This window comes from Schistocerca piceifrons, chromosome 4, assembly GCF_021461385.2.
Source record: "Schistocerca piceifrons isolate TAMUIC-IGC-003096 chromosome 4, iqSchPice1.1, whole genome shotgun sequence".
In the NCBI taxonomy this organism is placed as follows: domain Eukaryota; kingdom Metazoa; phylum Arthropoda; class Insecta; order Orthoptera; family Acrididae; genus Schistocerca; species Schistocerca piceifrons.
This window is the reverse complement of record NC_060141.1, coordinates 121,408,041-121,431,807: the sequence shown is the minus strand read 5'-3', so window position 1 is coordinate 121,431,807 and position 23,767 is coordinate 121,408,041. Positions and strand designations below refer to the sequence as shown.

Below are 23,767 nucleotides of genomic sequence, written 5' to 3'. Positions count from 1 at the left end.
CCTCATGTAAAATGATTTTTTATTTGTTCACTTATATCTCCCAAAGTTAAAACATAGAACATTGCCTGACATGTTGTATTCATTATCGTTCAGCAAGAAGTCTTTGATTCAGTTGAGAAGTACTGTTTAAATAATTTCAGAATCTCACTGGTGGTAGTAATGGTGGTCTGCATCTAACTGATGTCACAAATGCCTCCCGGACAATGTTAATGAACATAGCTACATTAAAGTGGGATCCTGAATTAAGCAGGTGTGTAAAGTGAATAAAATGTATTTTCTTGTGATGTAATATTGTTAAGTCATTTGATTTGCAGTTCAGGCTGCATTTGAAGTTTTACATGAAAAGGTTGCTTAAATAATGAAAAAAAAATGACTTTTTTTTTTACAAATTGTTGTAATACCATTTAGAGTTACAGAAAATGTTAATACATAAGACTTTGTAGTCATGTTCCATTATTTGATAATACTAGTTCAGTGAGTCAGCAATATTCAATTTCATTATTTTATTTTGTGCAGTTTACAGACTTGTAAAGAACTCAACCGAGCAAGGAACTTTTCAAACATAAAAACAAAGAGTAAACATAACAGCAGTAAGATACAGCAGTAAGATGTGCCTGCAATCCAGCGGATAAATAAAATCAAATTTGCATCTTAATCTGAAGTCAATGCTTCCACACAGCTCCACCCTCCATTGCAAGAGTGTAAAAACTGCTTTGAATATGCTAACGTAATTAGTGTGTCCAAAGCTCATGGTATAGTGGCTAGCATTGCTGCCTCTGGGTCACAGCTTCGATTCCTGGCCAGGTCAGGGATTTTGTCCACCCAGATACTTGTGTTTGTGTTGTCCTCATCATTTCATCATCATTCAGGAAAGTGATGAGACTGGACAGTGAAACGATTGGGAATTTGTATGTGCACTGATAACTTTGCAGTTGAGTACCCCACAAACTAAATATCATCATCATCTAGGTTAGAGAATTAAAATGGCTAACATATTTTGTTTAGCGCCACTCAACAACACAAACATTCCAATTCTCAAAGCCACAGGTATTATAAAAATTAATTTTTACACCTCTCAAAAGTATGCATTGGAAATCTGTGAGCTATTAGAAAAATTCCTGTCTTTTATTTATTTTTAATTGGTGAATTTTGCCATTTAAGATCAAACTACATCTCATTATGTTCTCTTTGTCCAGAATTTTGTCTGTTTCCAATGTTCCTTTTTATGGTAGCTTTGATGTTGCTCTTGTTATTCTCTCCATGTTCTTCTGGTCTTTATAGTTCTTCTTTCAACTTGAGATACTTCCAACTTTGTATTTTTTTTTTTTTTTTTTCAAAACATCTCCTATTCTAAAACGAGGGAGGGATTCTGGGGTGTTGGACCTCTCAAGGTCTCTCTGAGCTTTTTTCATTCCATGTGTTGGTTGTCTTCTAGTTCCAAAGGCAATCAGATATTTATTTGGACAGTCTATTTTTGTCCATTCTGTACAGGTGTCCAGAAATACCAGGCGCCTTTTCCTCATATTTTGCGAGATACTCTCTGCTTCTTTCCACTTCCTTGTTGCTCCTCAGTTTCCATCTAACATTAGTCTTGTTATACCTATGATTTTTTGGTAGGATTCTGCTTTTCAATACCTCCAACTTGTTTAGTTAGCCCTTTTGCTCTCTCCATTCTTAAGATCTGATTGCCTATTGCAGCTGTGTCTATTACATTTTCTTGTATGATTTCACCGTGGTACTTGAATTCCTTAATCCTCCTAATTTGACCTATCTCTGTTTCAAGGAAGTTCAGCTTATATCTCTCACTCATTATGAATGCGGTCTTTTCTATCGAGATCCTCAGCCCCATTCTGCCGGAATTCCCTTTCAGGAGGTTGATTTGGGTGTTCATTTCTTCTGTACTTTCCTAGAGCATTGCAATGTTGTCTGAAAAGACCAGGCAGTTGCCTTTAATTTCTTCAGATTTTTCCCTACTCCTCTAGCTGTTTAGATAGTCACCTCTTTTCTATTGAGAAGTATTTCTGATGGATTTCATAGGTGACCAGGAGGAGAGATACACCTCTATAGTTGTCAGTGTCATGTTTGTTCCATGTCTTATGAAGCAGGACAATAAGTGCTATCTTCTGTTCTTCTGGTAATTTCTTGATCTCCCATAGTGTCTCAAAGATTCATTGTAGGTCATCTAGAATTTTTGGTTCTGCCCATTTCAACATTTCTGCCATTGTTGAAACTTGTTTTTAAGGCTTTCAATGGCTCCTTTAACTTCTTCCTTCTTTGGCAGTATATCATCTCTTGGATTCTACTGTGGTGCCCAAAGACTCAGTTTGGAGGTTGGAGTTGGGCAGTTGAGGAGATTATGAAAAATATGTGACAAGGATCTCTTAGTTTTTTCTTGGTTGTGCATTCTCATTTTACTCCACTCATTTCTGAAACTGACTTTTGACACTTGATACCCTCAAAATTTGTTCTTAACAGCGTGGAAGAAATCACTGGAATTGTTTTTGGTAAAGTTCTTCTGGAGATTTGAAACTGCACTTTTTCAAATGTTAATTGTATTCTTGGAAGTATCTGGGACATTTTTTTTTCTTTGTTGTTTAAATTGTTCCAGATGTTCCATCTTTCCAGAACATTTCCTTCTTTTCATTGCTCTGATCTCTTCATAAGTATGTCCTCATATTCCGCATTCCATCAGATTGCTCATTTCTTCTTTGCTAGCCTGAGTTCCTTCTTTGCAACTTTGTTAATCCTTATGCTAAGGCCTTGCCAGGGTTGGCCAGTGGTATAGATTTATTCTCTGATTTTTTTTAGTGAGCTTCATATATTTAGCGTCATGTCTGGGCATTTTTTACTTGGTGGGAGGATGCAGATTTTGGTTTTGGAAAGGCACTGGTCTGAGTTGAATTCAAAATTTCTGATCATCTTGACAGTGATTATCCCTCTGGTACTTGTCCTGGTTATTGTCACATGGCCCAGTTGGAATTCTTCTAAGTTGGCATTTTGAGATATCCAAGTCTTTGATTTTCTTGGCAGTTTCTGGAAGTATGTTGACATTAATCTTAACTGAAATGCTTTGAAGAGTCTAGGGAGCCTTTTCCCTTTCTTGTTATCCTCCTATATGCTGGGTATTATTCTACCAACCACCAACAATACCTCCAACATGACAGCTGCCACCCATTACATACCATGAAAATACAACTTAACTACTCATGGCCTTCGCATCTGTAGTGATGAGCAGTCACTCTCCAAATATGCCAGAGGTCTCACTGAGGTCTTCACAGACAAAAATTATCTTCCCACTCTGTCCAAAAACAGATCTCCCATGTCTTGTCTCTCCAGTCACCTACCACTTCCCAAATGCCCATTGTCTGGCCATAAAGAAGCACTCCTCTCATGGCCCAGTACCATCCAGGACTGGAGCAACTAAATCACATTCCCCAGCACGGTTTTGGTTGCCTCTCATTGTGGCCTGAAATGAGGAATACCTTACCCACTCACCCTTCTCAGTGTGGTATTCTGCCACCCAATGAACCTATACAATATCCTAGTCCAGCCCTACTTCACACCTATTCCCACCTTCTTACCATAAAGCTCATATCCCTATGATAGAACCTAGATGCAAAATCTGTCCCTTACATCCTCCCACTACCACCTACTCCAGTCCTGTCACAGGCATCTCTTATTTCATCAAAGGCTGGACTACCTGTGAAGGCAGCTCTGTGATCTAAGCTACAACTGTGCAGCTTTTTAAGGGGTCATGACAACTAACAACAAACTGTCTTGGCCACCACTGAACTGTGCCCAAGAGACAGCTGGATGATCCATTTACTGAACATTATGTCCAACATGATGTGCTTGACTTCAGTGTTTGCTGCACAGCCTTTGCCATCTGGAACCTTCCTACCAACACTGGCTTTCCTGAATTGCACAGATGAGAACTCTCTCTGCAGTATATCCTATGTTCCGGTAACCCTTCTGGCTTCAACTTTCATTAGTCACTGTCCTTCATCTACCCACCCCCCCCCCCTCCCTACTCTCACTCCAACAATACACATGCCTTGTATTCCACCAATACACTAGTCATTTCCTTTCTCTATACCTCTCCTCTTCCCTCTCCCCCGGACTGCCTCCCAAATCTTCTACTAGCAGCCCTATCCTGTCCCCACCATGCCCCTGCTCATTCACACAGTAGCACATTGTCATCCTCCCCCTACCCTGCTAACCCTCCCCCTCTCCGCCACATGCCTCCTCTTTACCCCCACCATCCAAGCCAGATTGCTGCTCTCAGCAGATGTACATGCAGCCCACATAGGACCCAAGTTGCTATAAACATTAACCATGCACGTGTATATCATACTGTTATGAGAGTAATGTGTTTTTTCTGCTTTTGAAGGAGAACTTGATCTGAAAGTTAAAAGTTTAGCAGTCTTTTCATTCTGTCTGCCTGGAATCTCAATGACTCCTCTACTGGCGAATAGCAATCTATCCTTTTAATATGTTGTTATTCCGGCCTGGACTTCTCATTGTATATACAAGGTATCCCAAATACAATGTGACAAATTTGTAGGGGAGGTGGGTCATGTCATAAGGATTGAGAATTGCATAGCAACCCATAGCTGCAAACGTTGTTGTATGCCTCTAGGTGATCCTGTACACGAAAGTACTGGAGGGGAATGCTGCTTGTTGGTGCTGTATATGAAAGCACTGGAAGAGAACACCACTAGGTGGTGCTATATGTGAGGGTACTGGAGGGGAATGCTGCTAGATAGTGCTGTAGATGAGAGTACTCATTGGGAACAGAGGATTTCCTCAGTCAAGCACTAGCCAGCATATGAGGAGCATGGAATGGAATATGAATTGTGAGCTTACAGACATGCATCTGATGTAAGGAATAGCTGAGTGCAGTGGACAAGCTGGAGGACTCCTTTATTGAGAATACTTCCAAGATATACATCAACCACACCACAGTTTGTTTGTATCAAAATTTGTGCAAGTATGTGTCATTAAGAAGGCATGCTATGATTGGTGCATTCAGTCATTAGGGAGAAGATGTGTTGGATGCCATTGAATTAATCTAAGCACCAGCATATGTGACACTGCCTCAGACTTAAGAATGTTCATAGCAGTGTCCAGCGTGCTTTGAACACTGAGCCCTTACATGCCTTCCATCTCTAAAGGATGCAGTTACAGCACCGATGAATATCCTGCGCACATGTGTTTCGCAAAGTGGTTTCTACAATGAAGTGACGGACGTGCATGCCCCAGCTTATGTGTTGTTCACTAATGAGACCACATTCACTAGGGATGGCATCACAATGGGGTATCACTTGATCAATGAGCTTTTTGATTCTACTACACGTAGCTGCCTTTTTTTCTTGCACTTATGTTTTGGCATTCAAATTTTGCAACAGCAAAAGAATCAATAAATAAACTTTCTATTCTAAAAGCTTTATCTGTGTCATCATTTAGCTTCATGAGTAGTTGTACAGATGTTCCAATGTCTTCTAGTTCACTATCTGACAAGCAGTCATCCAACCCATAACTCTGATCATGCAATGAAATGTCCCATTCACGTTCATTATAACCATATAACATTCAGATGTCTTTTCTTATTCTCTGAGGTTTAATTCCTCTTGCTAATCATCAGAGAAAATAAAAGAATCAGTGCTTTTGACAGGTAAGATGTTAAGTTTCATCTTCCTTTTCTTCAGAGGTTGAGTTCCTATTGCACACAATCCTGCAGGTAGTTGTTGGAGGCTTTTTTCCAAGTTTGTGGACGTCCAACTTCATGTTGTGTTTCAGTAGTCAGTATTCTCTTCAGCACGTCAGTTTTATTTAGAGAATAAATTCCAATTCCCCCAAAACCACCTTTGATGTTTTCTTCTATAGATCAATTGCTGCCTACACTGTCAAGATATGCCTTGAGCAATTCCTAAGCCAGGCTCATCCAAGAATTGCACCCGGTGGGTGTGCCCGCGCCTGTGGGCACAAGGCAGTGTAGTTCAGCGCCCCATCCGCGTGTCGCTAGTGTCGCCATAGGAACGAGAGAGAGAGAGAGAGAGAGAGAGAGAGAGAGAGAGCTGCAGAACGAGTGAGAACGCACAGCACTGCTCTGGACTGTCCCGCGGTCATATCCAACGTAAACAAAATAACAGAGGAGGCGCACGTCTGTAAAAGAGGTCAATGAGCAGTGAAACAAGCAAACCATTTACTGTCTAGGCAACAACTAATGTTCGTGTGGCAGAATTACTGCGCAAAGCTTTAGGAAACAATATCCAAAACAAGAATCGAAGAACAGCTTAGTAGTTTTCTGACCCCAGGTTGATTCTATTAGTACTACACAAGCACACTTGTCATATGTACAATAGGCATCTTCTGAAAAATATATAGTCATAAATATTCTATTTTAGAAATAATTTTATGTAAGGAATATAGAGTCTCATTCTTACTGTTAGTAGTTACAAGTATATATTTTTTGTTGTACTTCATGCTACAGCTTTTTGTATCCCTTTTCAGAGTTTAGAAATCAGATGCTTAGTTTGCTGTTTTATATATAATAATTTTCACTGACCAAGTTTGAAAACTTATTAAAAATAGAATTAAGGTTATAAAACACTTTAATTCTTACAGTGATTTTTGTTAAAGAAGACAGTTAACATTTTACACGTTTTTCTTTTTTGAGGAAACGATTTTGACTAGGCTTGGAACAACATTCTGTGAGACTGCTAACCTCAAAGAATTAGCCAAATTTTTATCGCCAAGTAATGAACAGTTCGTAGTTTTAGCAAGCTTTAAAAGAGAGAAAAAGCGCTCTCCAATATACGTGGAGCCAAACATTGAGAGAACTTTAGCCGCGTGCTTGTGCAAAAGAGGATATTTCTCTCATGGAAGACAGCTATAGAAGTCATCCAAAGTTTTACACGTAAGAAAGCGGTCCTTCAGGCGGATATTGCATTGCAGGTCAATCAGCTCTAGTTGAAGCACTTGTGAGACGTCCTCTGCCTGAAGGCAAAACAGGCGAACAAATATATCTAAGGCCGGTTGAAGCTTACTTATCTCCAAAAATCTGTTTTCAAACTGTTCTTATAATTCACAAATGATTTGAACATAATCTGAAAAATCCACATCTTCTTCAATGCTGTTTAGTGCAAGAGAGTGTCCACAATTCTTCTCTCGCAACTGTTTTTCCCACGAAATAAGTTTTTTTTTAATGCTTGAATCGACTGCACTAAATCAACAACAGAGTGATTCTCTCCTTGGAGTGAAATGTTCAAAGTATTTTAATGACCAGTAAGGTCACTCAAAAAATCCAAATTCGCCACCCACTTAGGATCACAAAGTAATTCTTCTGGATGTCCTTTCATTTCCAAAAAGGTATTTATTTCGCCCCTCAAGGAGAAACACCGATGAAGCACCTTTCCTCTGCTCAGCCATCTACTTCAGTGTGGTAGGGTATGTCCAGGTATTCCTCTTCAATATCAGCCAGAAATTCTTTAAATTGGCGATGTGTGAGTCCATGCGATCGCAGATAATTAACCATTTGAAGAACTGCGCCCATACCATTTTTTTATGTTGGCAATCTTCGCACAAAGTGCCTGGTGGTGTATCAGACAATGGATTGCCGCGAATTAGGAACAGCCAACTTCAGCCATTTTTGACCTGACGAAACTCAGAAATACAGTGTGTATCCCTCATAGCGCAAGGGTTCCATCCGTTGTTACACTGGTCAGGCATTCCCATTTTAAACCCATTGACTCTAACATGTTTTCTACGGCTAGAAAAATATCCTAATTCGTGGTTGTGTCTTTTAATGGCATAAGGTCGAGAAATTCTTCTGTGACACGCAGATTGTGGTCGACACCTCGAATGAATATGACGAGCTGAGATGTGTCTGTAATGTCCGCAGACTCGTCAAGGGCGATGGAAAATGAAATGAAGTTTGCCGCTCTCTCCATTAATTACTGCTCATATCTGAGGCCATATTTTTAACTCAGCAAGCAACAGTTTGAGGGGAAAGAGCTATTTTTTCAAATTTTTCCGTGAGGTCTGCTGGACAAATACAAGCCGCCGAGTTGACCAGGCAATCCTTGATGAGATTCCCAGCCGCAAAGGGTTTCCCTGCTTTTGCAATTCTCAGCCAGCATTTGTAGCTTGCGCGCAAACTTTGCCCACCTGTTTCCTGCTCCTACTACAGCAAAAAAGAACATACAATTAATTTTGTACAATGCTGTTTTTTAAAACACTTTTATCATTTTAACAATTAATTGTTTCATTCATTGAAACTCAAATAAAAACTAACAAAAAAAATAGTTTTAGGTGCATTTACCCCAGTTCCTCTGAAAAGCAGCCTTAGACGCTGGCGAGAACAGCGAAATGTGGTTGCAAAATAAATTTTTATCTATTGGAATATTTGTGTTTTAATTAATTGAAAACATTGATGAAACTGCAATATATGTTTTCCTATCCATAAAAACACAAATATACAAAAACAAAGAATGACTCTTAATGACACTTTGCTGCCCGAGAGAGCGTTTGTGAAGGTTTTTCAGAAAGTGGCAAAAAATCACGCACCTGAAACTTCTTATGTCTGTGCGACGCGATTTAATGCAACCCAAATATAAAAATTAACCGAAAAGAAATGTTCCTTGTTGCTGACAATCTGATATTCGATTACTGGCACATTGCTAAGTGACATATTAGATTATAAAATATAGTTTTATTTGTCATCTTTATAAATAATAAAGAATCATACGATAGGAAACACTTAGTTCACAGTGATGCTGCTTGAAATTTTATTTCAGTCCTTCAAGCTTTCACTGGCGTTCCTCTTGTGACAAATTTTCAAACTGATATTTGTGACAGGTATTAAAGTGCTGTTCAGTCGAGTACTTTTTTAAATACATGAGGTTCCGATGACATACTAAATACTTGGCATGATTTTCAACAGTAGTACAAAGGAAATTAATTTCCCACTCACTTTTAAATAGTGTGGACACGCCGCTCCTCTTTCTTTTTGTCTGCTGCTGTTGACCGTACATCTCAATCCACTGTAGCCTTACGTCTGTTGACTAATGGCATTATTTCGTATCAATGCTTTTGACCACTGCTGGTGCGGCGGTCTGTCGTCCGTAAGAAGCGCGCGTACAGGGGCATAGTGAGGCTCGGCGGGCAGTCCGCACAGCCAGCTAAACGATATGGCTTGGCCACTGCGACAACACACGAATTCGCCTGGGGCGCTGGCCGTGGGCGATCACAGGTGCTAGCACCCCAGGGGCACAGTTTGGACGAGCCTGTCCTAAGCCATCAGGATACACCTTGAGCAATCTAGGAATGTTATCTTGAGGCATTGTTCCTCCATGTTTGGATTTCCATTGATTTCAAACTTCAACCCACTTCATTTTTAATGTCCTGGGTAAAAAAAAAAAAAAAAGTCTCATTACTTTTGGCAAAGCACCAAGACCTAAACAAAAAAGGGAGCAAAAGAGAGTAAAAATTGAACCATTCTTTTTTTTTTCAGTTTTATGGCATACCTTTGGGTCACCTTACAGTCCATAAATTGTACATGTTTTCTGCTTGATATACTATATGTGGTGGAGACACACAAACTAGTCTGACAATGGTCAACTATCTCCTCTGAATGATGACATCCTTGTATGGTTATAATTTTATCAGTGGTATTCTTTTTGTTATAGTTCACTGTCAGTTCTGGGAAGACACCAGGCAAAGAAGTTTCTAATTTAAAATATTCATCTATGTTTGCATTCAATACTTCTGCTCTGGAACACTTGATGTTTCAACACAGGGATTCGGTAAATCTTATCTTCTGTTTGAGGAACCCAAGAACCCGTGCTTTTCCAGGCATATTATTCTTGAATCATTTCTTTACTACAACCTTTTGGCCAGGAAAAGACTTTACTATCAAATGAATGTCAAATTATGTGAAAGGAAAACCCCAATCTGAAGATACATTGATGTACTCTATCAATATATTTTTGTCTTCTTCGATTAAAACATATGCTCAGTCAAATTTCTGGTCTTTTTTCCTTTTATGTGTCTTTCAGTTCTTGACTTATTAATATCATATTTATCAGCTGCTTTCCTATAATGTGATCCAGCTTTTACAAGTGCCATTGCTTTTTCCAAATTTTCATCCATAAAAGCATTTTAAGTCCAGGTACCAACAGGTACAGAGTGTGGTAATTTATCAATTTTTTCTGCAATGAAATTAAGAATAAAATTTATGTACAATGTGTCCTTTCAGAAGTTCAGTACAGAAAATATATAAAAGTTTATGAGTTTAATTGATAACTTGAGACATGCTTGTAACTTGGGATGCACTGTCCCACGTGGGCATCAAAGTGTCGATGAAGACTGAATGATGATACATCATGCCTCATGACTGAGGTTATGTTTGATGAAATCACAAAAGTCATAACTGCTTTTAGTTTGACTGTGGAGTGAAAGGTTTTCAATGTATTATTTTAAATGGAGTGTATCCTAAAAATTAAAATGAATATATTAGTAGATATAAATAAAATAGAAAGAAACATTCCACATGGGAAAAATATATTAAAACAGAGATTCCATGACTTACCACACGGGAAAGTGCTGGTAGACAGGCGCAATAAAAAACACACAAACACACACACAAAATTTCGAGCTTTCACAACCCCCAGTTGCTTCATCAGGAAAGAGGGAAGGAGAGGGAAAGATGAAAGGATGTGGGTTTTAAGGGAGAGGGTAAGGAGTCATTCCAATCCCGGGAGCGGAAAGACTTACCTTAGGGGGAAAAAAGGGCAGGTATACACTCGCACACACACACATATCCATCCACACATATACAGACACAGGCAGACATATTTAAAGACTATATATATTGTACTATACACTACACTTTGAAAAAGTGATACATCAAAACTGAGAGATGTGATCACAGAGAAATTTATTTCACCAAAAGGGTCATGACACTACACAAATGATTACCATTATAGACCTATATATGCACTGTGACTGTGGAAATTCAGTACCAAGTACATCACCTCGTGCTGCAATCAGAGCCACTAGGCACTGTGGCACAGGCTCAAAGAGCACATGAATATGCTGGGGAATACTCTGCCACATGGTTTGTAGAAGCATCCACAAAGCATCAACTGTGGCTCCAGGATGACATGAATGAACAAGTTGCTGACTGACCATATCCTAAACATGTTTGTTGAGTGCCATGTCAGTGAATGGGAATGCCAGGGAAGCAGTGATACTGTCATTCTGTGAAGAGGGTTTGCACACTCCTCACTACATGCAGCCAGGTGGTGTTCTGCTGAAATGTGGCATGTGGAATGACCTGCAGGAGGGGCAGTGCCTTGGGCTATAAAACCTCCCTGATGTATGGTAGCTGTTCAAATTACCCTCAGGATGCGGGAGGCGAGATTGCACGTTATATGCAATGTGTCTCAAACCATCACACTTGACATTTGTCCACTATACTGCTCAGCAACATCATTTGCTCAATTGTGTTCACCACGGTGGTGTCAAACGCATGTGTGGCTATCACTGTAGGACAAGTTGAAGTGCAACTCATCCATAAACACTACATTTTGCCTCTCAGCATGTCAGTGTAGGTGTTCACATGCCCATTGCCATCTGTGATGCTAGTGGGTTCTGGTCAATTGAATGACCGGTGTGCCACCAGTTCAGCCTGCAGAAGATGGCATCAAACCATCAATGGAGACATGTTCACACCTGTTGCAGTGCTCCAACATTGCGCCAGCACTGTGGCTGGAGCTGTTCTGTTTATCAGAGCCAAGCGGACAAGATGGCAGTCATTTCAAGCTGTTGTCACATTATGTCATCCGGTATCCTGTTGGGACTGTGAACAACCTTCTTCACTCCACAGGTTCCACACAAGCCTCACCACTGAAGTAGCATGCCTTGTACAAGCCGCAGTGTCACGGAATGACAGCCCCACCTCCCGGATACCAATCATTCTATTCCACCCTGTGATGTCAGTGAGGCATATTGGCACTTGGTTACATGTTTCCACTTTGTACGGTGGCTCTTCCCCAACTGTCCCTGTCTGTTCACATAAATGAGGATGCTGTTGGATGTATGTCTCACCATCTCTCTGCCATTTAAATCACTTATTATGGTTCTGCTGTCCTGCACATCTCCTTATCGTGGCATGTTGCAGATCTCTGCTTCTGAGTGTTTCACTGTCCACAAGCAGGAGTGTATAAAGACTTCTGTATTTATGGATACAGATAACTATTTCTGCTGAAAATACAAATCCAATTGAGTAAATATTCAGCTACCTTCGGAAGATACTGAGCTGATATTTAATATAACTGGCAACAGCAGCTTTCTTTTAAATTGAAGTGGCATAGCATGAATAGTATTAAGCAGTATAGCATAGTGATTTTTCTAATTATCATAGTGTATACCTTGACTCACTCTACATCCTCTAAGGTTCTGCATCTTAATGGGACCTACAGAGCACGATACATGTATGAATGAATTAACACCTGGCTACATGTTCCTCCCACCTCAGTTTTGTTTTTGTCACAGTAAGAATTATGTCTGTTACTCTAGTCTACTCCCTGTTCCATTTGCTTGTTTCCTGTATTTGCTATTAGTGGCAAATATGCATCTCCCCATTTCTAACTGAACTACACATTGTCTTTGACTGGCTTTCCATTATATTGTGTCACTGGACACCGTCATTAATCATGATACAGCTTTAATCATTTCTAATCACTGGGTCATTGAGTTAAGTTAAACTATGAATAAAATGGAATTTATTTCATACAGGGTTGTCACAAATAAGCAAAAATACATAGCCTGTAAACCACTCTTAAATGAATCATTAGCCCAGTCATTATAGTCTACCCATTAACAGTCCAATTGCGAACAAGAACACAGCTATGAACACAGCAGCATCATAGTCATAGAAAACTGAATGGAGGTTATTACTGGCTTCATAAGACGCTATGAACCAAGTGTGGAATGTTGGATTTGGCTGCCTTTCTACAATATGCATGTCAGTGGGACTACACATTGTACTCCCTTGTAGTGGCCTCAGCCTGTGTAATTCCATATCAGTAAGTGTCTGCTCTGCATAATATCATCAATGCTATCTATCTTGGTATCTGTGGTGACAGTATGCATGACTTTAGAGAGTACCACACTACAGTCGATAAGCCGCACTTGAAACACTCATAACATGGCAGCTGCATGGGTTGGCAGTACAAACTGTATCGAAGTCCATCAGGGGCAGCAGCTGCCAACCAATGGCCGTCATGTGTGTGGATAGTGATTGTTTGATGCCGTTTTAAATACTGGAGCACTGAGCTACTGCAAATAGTACACCAAGCTGTTTACAGTCTCCAGTTACCACCGAGTCTACAAGCTGCATTGTTTGTCCACTGTCTGTGAGACTTAAGCTCTGTAGCCATCATAGGCCAGCCATGGACACTACATAGGCATCTCTCAGAGGCACATGGCAGGACTTTAATATTTTAGAGGACTTGTAATAATTTCAAACATCTATTTGTTCTGGACATTTCACATGAAGCAGTATCATTTAAGTTGAGTATTTCTTCATATTTAATAAATATCATTTTACTACTAATTGTTGGGAATCTTTCTGATAGAAGACAACCTACACCATCCTCCTGCATTCCCAACAGTATCGCTATCTGGTAGTGTGTCAATCAAATTGATTTTAACATCACTTTCTGGTTTTTGATTTACCCACTGCACTGTAGACTATTTATACTTTTCTGCTCATTTTTTTTTTTTTCTGTTCGTTTAGACATTGTCTTCAATTGGTTTTATACAAAAAGTCATTGATTGCTTTTTTTGTGCTACTAATATTTTTCATATATTGATTATACATTATTTTAGTCATATTGAAATTGATTTTTAAGCCTACCTTCAAACTGTTTTGATAATTTTTTCCAGTAAGTGTTAAATTTTATCTGCACCTGATGCTAATAGCACAATGTCATGTGTTAAAGAAAGGTGGTTCAAATATTTTTCATTAACACTTGTTCCCTCTTCATTTCTTCGGTTTAGGTTTAATAATCTCCTCAAACACACACAAACACATTTAATTACTGGAAATTAAGAATGTTTCAATTGATTTCAGATTTTTCAACATACCAATAAACCTTTTACCTGCAATACACAGTTCTTCAGAAATTTATGGACACATATCTGATGGACCACTAAAAGGAACACCAATATCTGGAGTGGGTAGCTAATATTACATGCATGTTTCATATGTTAAATTATAATAGTCAAGAAATGGTAATTTATTTTTCTTTTATATTTTAGCTAAGGTATTATTTTGGTAAGATCAGAACATTCCTTTTTATAACCATTGGTTTATATTTTTCTGTAGTGTCTAGGTGATCAACAGTCTGCATTGCTTGGTCAGATGTGTCTAAAAGAAGGACAAGCAAAATGCACTTATGGTACTGGATGTTTTCTTCTGTATAACACTGGGACTAAGGTAAACATCCTCAAAAAAATAAATATTATAGTGTAGGAACTGTCAAAAAATGCAACAAACTCTTTCAAACTAAAGATATGCACTAGAAGGTCTTGATCTGGAATTGTTGGACACACACACACACACACACACACACACACACACACACACACACACTCACACTTGTTCATTCTCATCATGTCCTGTAAATCAAATCATAAAGGAGAGCCTTAAAGGATGAGAAATATATCTAGTTATAGATTAACAGGCAGAAGCAGCCTCAGCAGCCTGTACGTGTAAAGTATACTAACAATCAGCAGTGACTACAGGCAACTCAGTCATATTGATAATTATGAAAATAACCCTTCTACATTACTTTTATATAACTATTTTAGGGAAATTCAAATATTTGGTTTAGTCATAGAAGGACACTGTTACACATCATGTTTGAATACCTGGAAAAACAAATATCCTTCCTGATTTCTGTTTAAGACTTTTGCTCCAGAATATGATACTCCATTCTGAATCTTAGACATGGCTGCAAAGTCTGTATGGGAATCATTTTTACCTGTAGCTTTGTAGCTGTGAATTTTACAATTGTTCTTAATTTCATTCTTATTAATTATTAACTTAAAAACCATTAGGAATTAAATGTCTTGGGATATAAGAATATGGCAAGAGTGAAGTTGGTCTATAATTAGAGGTTACTTGCATAGCTCAACTTTAATAAATAGGTCTCACCACTACATATTTCGGGCTCCAGGAAAGATACATTAACTGACTACAAAGGTAACTCAAGTAGGACACTATAAAGTTGGCACAATATTTCAGTGCTTTGGCTGAAACACCATTAAAGTCAGAAGAACTACTGCTCTTAAATGAGCTAATGATTTTTTCTTCTTGTATTTTATCTGGATAGAGTCATAGGTTTATTTTAGTAATGACTGGATTTTTATGTGCTCTACAGCCATCTGCAGAGCAGTGTTGCATCAGAAGCTTTATAAAACGGCTGACACCTGTCATTGTAAAAATAAAATCAGTAATTGATCTTAGTTATAATAAAAGGAAAAAATAATCTTTTTAGTCACAATTTTCTACGAACTGGCAATTATGCCATACATTTCACAAAAGTAATGGTTTTTGTGATCTCTCTAACAGCTAAAGTGGCAAAACTGATGTCAGCTGGTGCAGTATGCAGTGCCTCTCCAAGCAAGTTTAATGGACTTACTCTGTATGATCAACTTTTATACTTGACAATGAGAAACCCAGGATGGAATAATGTCAATATTATGAAAAAGATATTTGCTACTCATCATACAGCGGAGATGCTGTCTCGCAAACGCAGGCAGAAGCAGCCTCTCTCTCTCTCTCTCTCTCTCTCTCTCTCTCTCTCTCTCTCTCTCTCTCTCTCTCTCACACACACACACACACACACACACACACACACACACACACGACCACTGTCTCTGGGAGGCCATATTGCAAGCATCAGCACATGATGGGAGAAGGAACTGGGTGGCGGGGGCAAGGAGGATGGATAGCAGGGTAGGGGTAGGGTATGGGGTATGGTAAAGTACTGCCTGTGGGAGCCTATAGGAGTGAGGTGGAGAGAGGGTAGGGCAACTAGGTGCAGTTGGGAGGTTAGACAGATGGCAAGAGGGAAGGGGGGGGGGGGCGGCAGGGGAAAAGGAGAGAAGTAAAAAGACTGTGGGTGCCTTGGTGAAATAGAGGCATGTGTATGGATGTAGTGGGAACAAGGAATGGGATAGGTGGGTGTATGACAATTTCTGACAAAGGTTGAGGCTAAGAGGGTTATGTGTTCGGCAGTGGGCTCAGTAGATGGGTGGTCCAGCTGTTTCTTAGCCACAGTTTGTCAGTGGCCATTCATGCTGACAGACAACTTGTTGGTTGTAATGCTAATGTAGAACTCAGCACAGTGGTTGTAGCTTAGCTTATAGATCAGATGATGGTATAAGTGATGATTGTGGACAGACTGGAGTAGGTGGTGGTGGGAGGATGTATGGGACAGGTCTTGCATCCAGGTGTATTATGGGATATGAGCCATGAGGCAAGGGGTTTGGAGCAGGGGTTGTGTAGGGATGGACAAGGATATTGTGTAGGTTTGGTGGGCAGTGGAATAGTACTGTGCGAGAGGTGGGAAGGATAGTGGGTATGACATTCCTCATTTCAGGTTGTGCAAGGGATAGTCAAAACTCTGGTGGAGAATGTGATTCATTTGCTCCAGTCCTGGGTGGTACTGAGTCATGACAGCAATGCTCCTTTTTGGCTGGGCAGTGGAACTTTGGGAGGTGGGGGTTGACATGAGAGATAAGGTACAGGAGTTCTGTTTCTGTACTCTGTTGGGAGGGTAATTAAGGTCTGTGAAAACTTCAGTGAGACCCTTGGTATACTTCAAGAGGGACTGCTTGTCACTACAGATGTGTTGGTGACAGGCTGTTACTATTGGAATTTCTTACTGGCAAGTGGTTACTATCACTGGATGGACACAAAAACAATAAAAAGTAAATCTGACCCTGAGTGCTGTTGGTAAATTAAATAAATATTCAAAATGAAGCTTTTATTGTAATGAAACCGAACATTATCAAGAACTTCATATTAACTGTTTTGACTCATAACAGTGACCATGATCTTTTAAAACAAAGATTATCCAAAATTTGATGGTGGCTCTTTGACTTATGGAAAACACATGTTGCAAATTATTAGGAGAGACAGGAACAGATTAGAATGAGAGACAACTATCATAATGATTAAAAAAGTGGAAGTTGGCTGGACAGTACTCAGGAACTTGTACGGTAGGTTGCCAAAGGAATTTCTTTCCTGAGTTCCAAGAAATGAGAAAATACCTAGAGTACAAACTTTTGGACAGTAGGTAGATGACATTAGAAGACAGGCAAAAGTAACATTGATTCATGTCCTGAACACTGTAATGCATGAAAATGTCTGGAGGAGGCTTTTATACAGCAGTGGATATCAGTTGGTTGCTGCAGATGATGGTGTGTTATATTTGCTGCCTAACAAAACAGTGAAGCATACAGAGGACATGGTCAGATGTCAGTGTAAATTCATAAATGAGTACATTATGAGCAGGTACATGGACACACCATTGACAGGTATGTAAATGATTGCAGTTGCAATTCTCTGTGACAAACAAAATGACCAATAGAGTGCAGTAGTATTGTTTGTGTTTAGTAATGGTATCAAGCCTGTAAGCAGATATGAGGACTGTGAATGGCATCAGATGTTGAGTGATCACTGTAAAGGATGGGGAGATGCCACATAGTTGTGTAAGACAGTATTACCAGCACATGACACAGTTTGAAAATGGTCTAGAGTGCATATGGCACTTGGCAGAGTTGTTGGTGGTGGTGATTTCCCAGTGGCCCTAAAGACACACTGCTGACCAAGAGAAATGTTTTATTAATTTTCAATACTCATGACGTCATTAGTAAGAAAACACACGTCACTCCAGCGACCCCATCCAGCACTGGGTCATGGACAGCTGCTTCCGCCCAGCTGAGACACCTTGCTATGTTGATATCAGACCAAGTGATGACTGGTGGCCTGGCAATAGGCCATGAAGTTGACAACAGCAGCCTTCCTCTGCTTTTGCTGCTTTCACTGACTCAGGCCCCACACACGTGCCCACTGCAGAGGAGGGTGGCGGCTGCTATGGACAGGGCACCACCTCTGCCCTCTGGCGGTAGTCTGGCAATGACATGCATGGACAGCAGTTCAGTGGTGCTGTGGCATCAACTCCCACAAAGATACCTTGTGCTGGTGATGGCTGGCCCATCCTGTTATTGAACCAATGGTGGCAGCTGGCAGTGCCCAGTCTTCTTGCTGTCTGAAGTGGTCCTAGACTCATGGTGGTGCTGCTGTACCCTGAATCAATCTGTCTCAAACTTTGAACCTATTTAAATGGCTGTGAAGTGCCTTCATTGCATTATGATCTGGCACCTGGTCACGTAACTCACAACAAGGGTCTTGTTCTGGTGTGGTGACATCACTGTCCCTCCTTTGGCTATTACCGTTGCGTAGGGCAAGTTTCCACTGAGTATGGCTAGCCTGACACACGATCCTTTTGCACACAGGTTATTCTGACCCATATGTCACCACACTGCACTTCCTGGCCTGTGGTTGCTACCACAATACTTTGTGGTGACTTTCCTCTCTGTATTACTAATTTCACTAAAAAGTGGGTAGTGATACTACACTGCCCCCCTCCATGGGGAAGACCCAGCTGTCTGGGACTTAATCAGGACTGGTTCTCTTTCATAACTATGTCCACCCTTGACCTATAAAATCAGCACATGCTACTAGACTGGTTATTCTTAAATGCTGTAAACTTAATGTATTGACCTTTATGGCTGCACTCCATGTTCCTCAAGCACTAAATTCTTCTTTTTATGTATTTTTACTACTACAATTCTCACACATTTACTTTGACTATCATCACTTTGGAATCTTTCCTTGTATTGCTAAATCTCACAACATCACTCAAGGGTCTTTTGCCCTGCGCATTAACTCAGATATTGCAAGGGATATTTCACTGCTAGACCTCTTGCCGTGCTTATGCACAACCAGCCTTTAACTGTCCCTTCCACACTTACAAAGCAAAAATGGCATTCTTTCTTTCTTAATAAATTACCTTAATGTTTCACCTCAATAAAACATGGACTGGTTTGATTAAACTCTTACACTTGGCATCTTGTCTGTTTATCCTGTAGTTTTTTAACTGTAATTTTTAACCCTTTTTTTAGTAACCTTTGGAACGTTTCCCTTATGGGAACAGTTCTCCCCTAACAGTTCTCCCCTATACCTCCCAAGGAACCATATTCCCAAAACTATTCTCACAAGAGAATCACATACACAATTACCATTCACAACACATTGACAGGTAATTCTACTTATCTCTCCCACTGTAGTGCTCATCACAAAGTAAATTGGTTTTCTGGTATTCCTGCTCACCCAAAATAACTTTCTGGTGGCTGGTGGCACTATACCACACCAATTGTGCCTTACTTCATTTGTACATAGTATAACTAGTTTGTCTTGTACAACAGAAACTCCTCGTGACAGCTCTTCACTAGCAACAGCTTTCTGTCATCAAATGCTAAATCTGGCATGATATTCAGTCAGAATGTTTATTTTCAGACTTGCATTGTACCATTCACCCGCTGCATACTCCTTGCATGTATCAGACAGTGACTGTGCTGTAAACAACTTGCTGTCCACATCATCTGCTTGCCCTGAAAGGCTGTGACCCAGTACTTGCACTCATGCTATCTTCTTAACCTCTGGCTGACACTCTTTTAACAGATTCAGCCCTGTCAACTAGATTGTCCACTCTACTAACTCATCACCTCTTCTTTTACCTCCATTCAAATTGCTTCTGAGGAAATACGTGTGCTTGTACCATTTCTGACACAACACCTGCCCAACTATCAACAACTTCTTGTACATTCCCTTTAGTATCTAAAACAACACCACCATCTGCAGTTCCACCCTGCAAGAAGCAAAAATCACTGACAATGCACTCTCTTGTGCATCTGGCCCAAGCTCTCCGGCTTCAATACAGCATCTGTTAAATCCCACCGGGGCTCATACTGCTGCACTTAAATCATTCATGTTGCAATCTCCACACTTAATCACTTTGCTACGGCCCACACTAGTTCTGGCTGCCTCAAACTCCATGAGTTCACTTGATATCGCAGCTGGTACTTCTACAGTTTTCACCTTAACTTCAACAATGTCATTACTCTGTGCCCAGTTTAAATTCTCAGGAACTCATACTATGATGTCATCTACAAGTAATTCAATCTCCCCACTCAAAAGACCATCATCTCCTCTGTGACATTCTTCCCTACTCTTCCCAGGACTGGCCAGTTTGACTATGTTAATGGTAGTCTGCCATCCTGCAGGAACAAATTAACTACTTACAAGCCCACTCCTCTCTCTTTCAGCTTATCCTTCTTCCTCCTCTCTGTAGCCTGTCTTTCCTTTTTCTTCTTCTTTTGCATAATCCATATATTCCTCACCTCCTGATCATTTCTGATCAATCAGTCACGTGCTCTCTCCATAACTTCTCATTAGACTCCGGAGATTTGCGATAAGCTGTTTCCTTCTGGTCCGCTTCAAGGCTTCTGATCTCTTGAACTGCTTTGCATTGCCCTTTGCCTATCCACAGCTCGGTGCCTTCATTTAGGTAAGCAATCTTATGCAGGTCACCATCTACATTGTACACCTTACATCTGTCCAATATGGTCCCTGCCCCACCCACTATCACTACCTGGTCATCTTTTGTAAAATCATTACACAAAGGCTGCCTACCCTCTATTACATGATCCAGCCTAGCACTCGGCTTGAAAATGCTGGTGACCTGATACTACTCCCCTAATTTCTCCTGTGATGGACGGCCAACATCTCTGCTATGACTGCTGCCTAGCAGTAGTAGTCTTGTTTTCTTAATATTTGTGCCTTTCCTATCCTTACTACTAATGGGCAGAGTCTACTGCACATATCCCACTCCATCACCATCTCAAAGCTTTCCACTGAGCTCAGGCAGCTGGAACCTGTTGCTGGTCATCAGAACAAAACTGTATGACTGTTTACTCCTCCTACAAACTGCCAGTTCCAAACCACACCCATCACTTCTATCTTTCCTGATCCTCCCTAGTTCTGTCCTAGCTCAATCCAACTGTGCATGAAAAGCACACATCTTCCCTTCTTGCTCCTCTATTAACCAATTCCTGCTGCATATTTTACAATTTCAGAAGAGGGCCTTTGCGACCTTCCCATAGTCCTCTCCACTACATTCCCCTGCCCTGCCCTGCCCCCCCCCCCCCCCCCCCCCAGTGAAACCATTACTACAGCTCCCACAGTCTCCATTTATGGTCAAATAATATCTATAGTGAAGAAAAAGAAATTTAAATGTGAAGTACTAAAGCAATATTGTGACATCTATTACATTTATTTCACAATGAAGAGAATGTAACCTAGTGCAAGTTCAGTAATTCAGACGCAAGGTTGTTCTATAAGGTTAAACGTACATACACAAACATTTGACAGTAGTAGATTCTAATAGAAATTTAAAACAACTTGAGATGTTTCATAAGTCTAACACAGAGATGCCAAATCTCCCATTGTGTGACAAGAAAAAAAAAAGGACACTAGTGCAGCTATTCACAGCCAAAATTTTTTTATAAAAATATGTGCAATACATGTGACTGTACAGAGTTCATTACAAGCATTGAGTTTAGTATGTAAACCAAAGTAGACACAGAAAACAACTATCGGAACTTCAGTATAAGAGAAAACTTATGATATAATACCCACTAAATATACTGCAGAAGGTACTTAGAATGTAAAACAGACAGAAAAGAATAAAAATACAATCAGAAAATATGATCAAAACTTACGTTTTGACAAGCACTATAATCATGCTTATCACTTGGCTGCCATCTTGCCCTCGCCTACTGTATATGGTAAACACTAACTAAGAGAAGAGATAGGTTGCAGGACATGTGTAAAGACTTCAGGCATTAATGTCTATGAAGCTAGAGGGAGCTTTGGAAAGCAAAAATTGTAGGGGAAGACAAAGGTTAGAACATAGGCAACAAATAATTTAGGACATTTGTTGTATGTCCTACTCCAAGATTAAGAGATTAACAGAAGGGAGAAAATTATGTCAGGCCATATCAAACCTGTCATCAGACAAAATAATTCACTCAATGTGCTGTGCCTAATTAAAGTTGTATAAACTACTCTCCTTCCATCAGAGTAAAGTCTAGTTGAATTGGCGGGACATTGCTTTAAGATTGCACAAGATGAATCACTTGACTCTTAAAAGAGTCAAATTCCTTCCTACAGAAGAAGAAATACACTTTCATTTCTGATTATGAGAATAAAATCTGAAGATACATCAGAACTAATAATACTGTAGTTGTCTTTGCTCATTTAGCTGGGAAGTAATCTAACTCAATTGATATTTTACTAATATGCGTATACAGATTATTTGAGCTTTTATTGCTCTACAAGAAGATGCAAATGACAGGGGATTTTATTTCATACTTTCTTTATTTTTCTGGTATATTTCTCCTTCCTACAGCTGCTATCGAGACTTGGGTTTAATATGGTTTTCACAGATACTTCAGGTGACTGATGAAGCTGTATCTTTCCCCCAACATTCCTAATGTGGGACTCTCATATTATTGAAACGCTTAACTGTTGATACAAGAAAAATCAATATTATCAAACCAATTACAGAACAATCAGAGTTACATCATAGGATGACTCTACTTTATAACTCAGGAGAAATATACCAGAAAAATAAAGAAAGTATGAAATAAAATCCCCTGTCATTTGCATCTTCTTGTAGAGCAATAAAAGCTCAAATAATCTGTATACGCATATTAGTAAAATATCAATTGAGTTAGATTACTTCCCAGCTAAATGAGCAAAGACAACTACAGTATTATTAGTTCTGATGTATCTTCAGATTTTATTCTCATAATCAGAAATGAAAGTGTATTTCTTCTTAACTCCCCCTACTGGATCACAGAAGGCTGGCAATAATGAAAACAAGAACATGCATATTGTATAGCCAGACTTATTGAGGAAGATACGGAATCTTAGAGATTTAGCATTTTTTTAAATAAGAGAGCAACTAATTCATTCGTTCTTCTTGGAACTGTTACAATGTGAAGTCTGTATGTGTAGGAAAGAACTGACAGGCCTAGAAATAATAGTTGTTTAAAACTGGTTATGTACTTTACTTGAATACTTTACTCAGTTATTTGTTGCATATGTTCTAATCTTGGTCTTCCCCTGCGATTTTTGCTTTACTCAGTACTTTGTGCACTTATTAAACTTCGGATATTGATTGCTAGGAGAAAAATCACATGTAAATGATCATATTTAAATTATGTACCTACTGGGCGTGTGACCTGTAGCATCTATAGTTATGTCAGAAGAGTTGTCTGGAGGGGATCATTGATCCTGTTATACTTTGCTCTGCCTGCATAGAGCAGGTGCACCTGTAAACAAGAGAAAGTTGTACACTGTGCAACATGGCCTAATACATTTTCTTACAAACACGGACATTAAAAGTGATGCATTTTGTCACCATTTATGCCCACAGTTTGGGGGAAGAATGTTTTCATGGCCACATATGAAGCACATAAGAAGTGTGGGGAAAAAATGAGAGAGTGTTGAAAATATGGATCACTTGTACCATCACTGTCCTAGCATCCCACTGTAGAA

General features: G+C 39.7%; 1 protein-coding gene across 8 annotated transcripts in view; it reads left to right on the top strand.

Moving 5' to 3' along the window:
• Positions 1 to 23,767, top strand: part of LOC124795281 (glycerol kinase-like) — a 179,157-nt gene that overhangs the window by 104,889 nt on the left and 50,501 nt on the right. For all 8 annotated transcript variants that reach the window (XM_047259232.1, XM_047259229.1, XM_047259230.1 and 5 more), the window contains exons 5-7: positions 141 to 250; positions 14,141 to 14,243; positions 14,396 to 14,506. In XM_047259232.1, the coding sequence (XP_047115188.1) occupies positions 141 to 250; positions 14,141 to 14,243; positions 14,396 to 14,506 (324 nt within the window). The remainder of the gene's footprint in view (positions 1 to 140; positions 251 to 14,140; positions 14,244 to 14,395; positions 14,507 to 23,767) is intronic.